General features: G+C 56.3%; 1 protein-coding gene across 1 annotated transcript; it reads left to right on the top strand.

Annotated features, from left to right (window-relative positions):
- Positions 1–265: 265 nt before the first annotated feature.
- Positions 266–2,136, top strand: LOC119310458 (7-deoxyloganetin glucosyltransferase-like). The gene is made up of 2 exons (XM_037586203.1): positions 266–974; positions 1,057–2,136. Exons 1-2 carry the CDS (start codon positions 476–478, stop codon positions 2,052–2,054), a joined length of 1,497 nt encoding a protein of 498 aa, XP_037442100.1. The 5' UTR covers positions 266–475; the 3' UTR covers positions 2,055–2,136.
- Positions 2,137–3,084: the final 948 nt, after the last annotated feature.

Below are 3,084 nucleotides of genomic sequence, written 5' to 3'. Positions count from 1 at the left end.
GCAAAAAAATTTATCTACAATGGGTCATATCTTAGCCTTATCTTCAATAACTAGTAATTTCTAAAATTGTGGTGAGACATATTGTGCTAAGAGATCACATCTTGTCTTCTCTTAAATAAGAGAAGACAAATCTTTTCTTATGAGCTCTTTTTCCTCCACCTCATCATCTATCCTACATGGCATTGCTAAGATAAAACCATTGTACATGCCCTAAGATTGTATCGAAACAAAACTCTAGAAGAGACTGTAAAACTCGGTAGGCTCACCAATTCGAACATCGTGGTTGCGACATAGCCTCCCTAGCTTCTAGCTGAGGTACAAGCTACAACGTAGGCATCCCTATTGTACAATAATTGTGCTCCGCCGGGTTGCCTCAAACCAACTAGTGTATCAATCAACATAATAAAGAGCAGCTACCTAGAGGGAAAACCTCCCGTCGGTAGTCTGGAGAGGGAGTACCGAATACTGATCGGCTATGGCGACCGTGGCAGCTGCAGGATCGGTGGAGAAGCGTCACGCCGTGTTCTTCCCTTTCCCGGCGCAGGGCCACGTCAAGCCGGCGCTCCAGCTGGCCAAGCTCCTCCACCGTTGCCATGGCTTCCGGGTCACCTTCGTCCACACGGAGCACAACCGCCGCCGCCTCCTCCGCTCGCGCGGCCCCGGCGCGCTGGACGGGGTCCCCGGGTTCCGCTTCGCCGCCGTCCCGGACGGCCTGCCCCCGTCCGAGGCGGACTCGTCGCAGGACATGGGTGCCCTGCTGTCCACCACGGAGGCCCTGGTCCCGCCCTTCCGGAGCCTCGTCTCCGGCCTCCTCCCGCCGGCGTCCTGCATCATCTCCGACGTCGAGCACGTCTTGTACGCGTCCAAGGAGATGGGTCTTCCCTGCGTCACCTTCTGGACATCGAGCGCGTTCGCCTTCATGGCTTGCCAGCAGTGCCAGCGGCTTGTCGACATGGGCATTGTCCCCCTCAAAGGTATATACAGTACACACATCGATTGTTCTCGCTATGAAAAACAGACTTACTGAGTGTGCTTGCTTTGACTTTGAGAAACAAGAGGCTGAGCAGCTAAGTAATGGATACCTGGACGACACGGTCCTGGACTGGGTGCCGGGGATGCCCAAAGACATCCGCCTCAGAGACTTCCCGAGCTTAATCCGCACCACGGACCCCGACGACGCCATGCTCAACATGCTCTTGCGCTCAATGGCGTGCCACAGGACCACTCCGTCCGCCGTTATCTTCCACACCTTCGACGAGATCGATCGCGAGGCCATGGCCGCCATGTCCACCATCCTGCCGCCGATCTACGCCGTCGGGCCATTGCCGCTCCTCCTCGATCAAGTCGCTGGCGACGGCAGTGATAGTGCGGTTGACACGCTGGAATCAAACCTGTCCAGGGAGAACAACGCCTGCCTAGAGTGGCTGAATGGCAAGGGGCCAAACTCGGTGCTCTACGTGAGCTTCGGGAGCGTAGCAACGCTGACGAGCGACCAGCTGCTGGAGTTCGCGTGGGGTCTGGCCAGCAGCAAAATGGACTTCCTGTGGGTGATCAGAAACGATCAAGTGAACAACGGTGACGACCCCGCTGCCGCCGCCGTGCTGCCACCGGAGTTCCTGGAGGAGACGAAGGCGAGGAGCCACGTGACGAGCTGGTGCCCGCAGGAAGCGGTGCTCCGGCACGAGGCGACGGGCGCGTTCCTGACGCACTGCGGGTGGAACTCCGTCCTGGAGAGCATCGGCGCCGGGGTGCCGATGCTGTGCTGGCCCTTCGGCGCCGACCAGTACACGAACGCGAGGTACGTTTGCTCCGAGTGGCGCGTCGGCAAGGAGATCGGCGGCGGCGATGTCAAGAGGGACGAGGTGGAGGCGGCCATCCGGGAGGTGATGGGAGGAGGGGACAAGGGAAAAGAGATGAAGAGAATGGCCATGGAATGGAAAGAGAAGGCTGCCGCGGCTGCACTGCCAGGTGGGCCCTCTTGGGTGGATCTGGAGAAGGTGGTCGATGAGGTGCTTGCTGTGCATCCTAGCAAGATTAGTGATACGGAGTTATGAGTAGGCTCGTGCTTGCTCTACGCTGGAATTATGAGTATTGAGTAGGCAATAAATTGATGAAAGGGAAGGCGTGCCATGGTTGTGATCGAGCTTTGTCGAAATTTAATGGGTTGTTTCATTAATTGTTAGGAAAATGAATGCAAATTTGGGTGATACATATCTGTGTATAGTGATCACCCAACTACACTCTTCAATGTTGTAGTATTATTCATTTCGTATTTTTGGCACCAGCCGACATCCAGATTCCAGCAATCTAGAAAATAAATGTAAAATAAAAAGCATTTCTTATTCAAGTGCATCTGCTCTATAATTTCTTTTACACGGTACAGATGTAGACGCTTGGCCTTATTGTGCACTCTAAGAAACCAATAGACGCCGCTCTTACCTAGGGCTACTCGGGCGGCTCCCCAACCACGCCGCCGCAACCTTCTCCTCTCTTGCTCCCGCTCCTCGCCGCCGCTGGGCAAAGCCCGTGCAGGGACAGCCGCGGCGGGACCTGATCTGCCACTTCCGTGTCTTGGCTGATGGGGCTCTGCCATTGTTGAGGTGAAGCGGGATTGCCCGGGCGGCGCCTTGCGGTGATGATGGCGGCCACTGTGGTTGCCTGGGCTGCATGGCGGCTGCAACTGGAGGCGCACTTGTCTGCGTCCTGGCGGCCCTCAGCGACGGAACTCCTAAGCAGGTTCCTGGTGTTGGGTGTCGTCCCTCCAGTGTACTGCAGTAGCTTGGCTGCATGTGAGGGACGCTAGAGGTTGGATGCAGGCCAGTGCATGTGGATTCGCTGGATCCGAACGAGAATGACTAGATCTGGAACCCACGACGGTCGTGGCTCCCCTTGTCTGCATTGTGCGTGTGACGGCGACGGGGCTGCCATGGCCTGCTGCTTCCAACTTGGTTGATGGTGGTGCACATGTTGTGGTTCCGTCTCCATCGACGTTATAGTCCACGGCTTGATGTTGGTGATCTAGATCTGATGGGCCGGATGGTGGTGACTGCAATTTACGACGACTTCATATGGCCCCACTGAGGG

Source organism: Triticum dicoccoides, chromosome 5B (assembly GCF_002162155.2).
Source record: "Triticum dicoccoides isolate Atlit2015 ecotype Zavitan chromosome 5B, WEW_v2.0, whole genome shotgun sequence".
Lineage (NCBI taxonomy): Eukaryota > Viridiplantae > Streptophyta > Magnoliopsida > Poales > Poaceae > Triticum > Triticum dicoccoides.
Note: the sequence above shows the minus strand (reverse complement) of the source record. Positions and strands in the feature narration are given on the sequence as shown.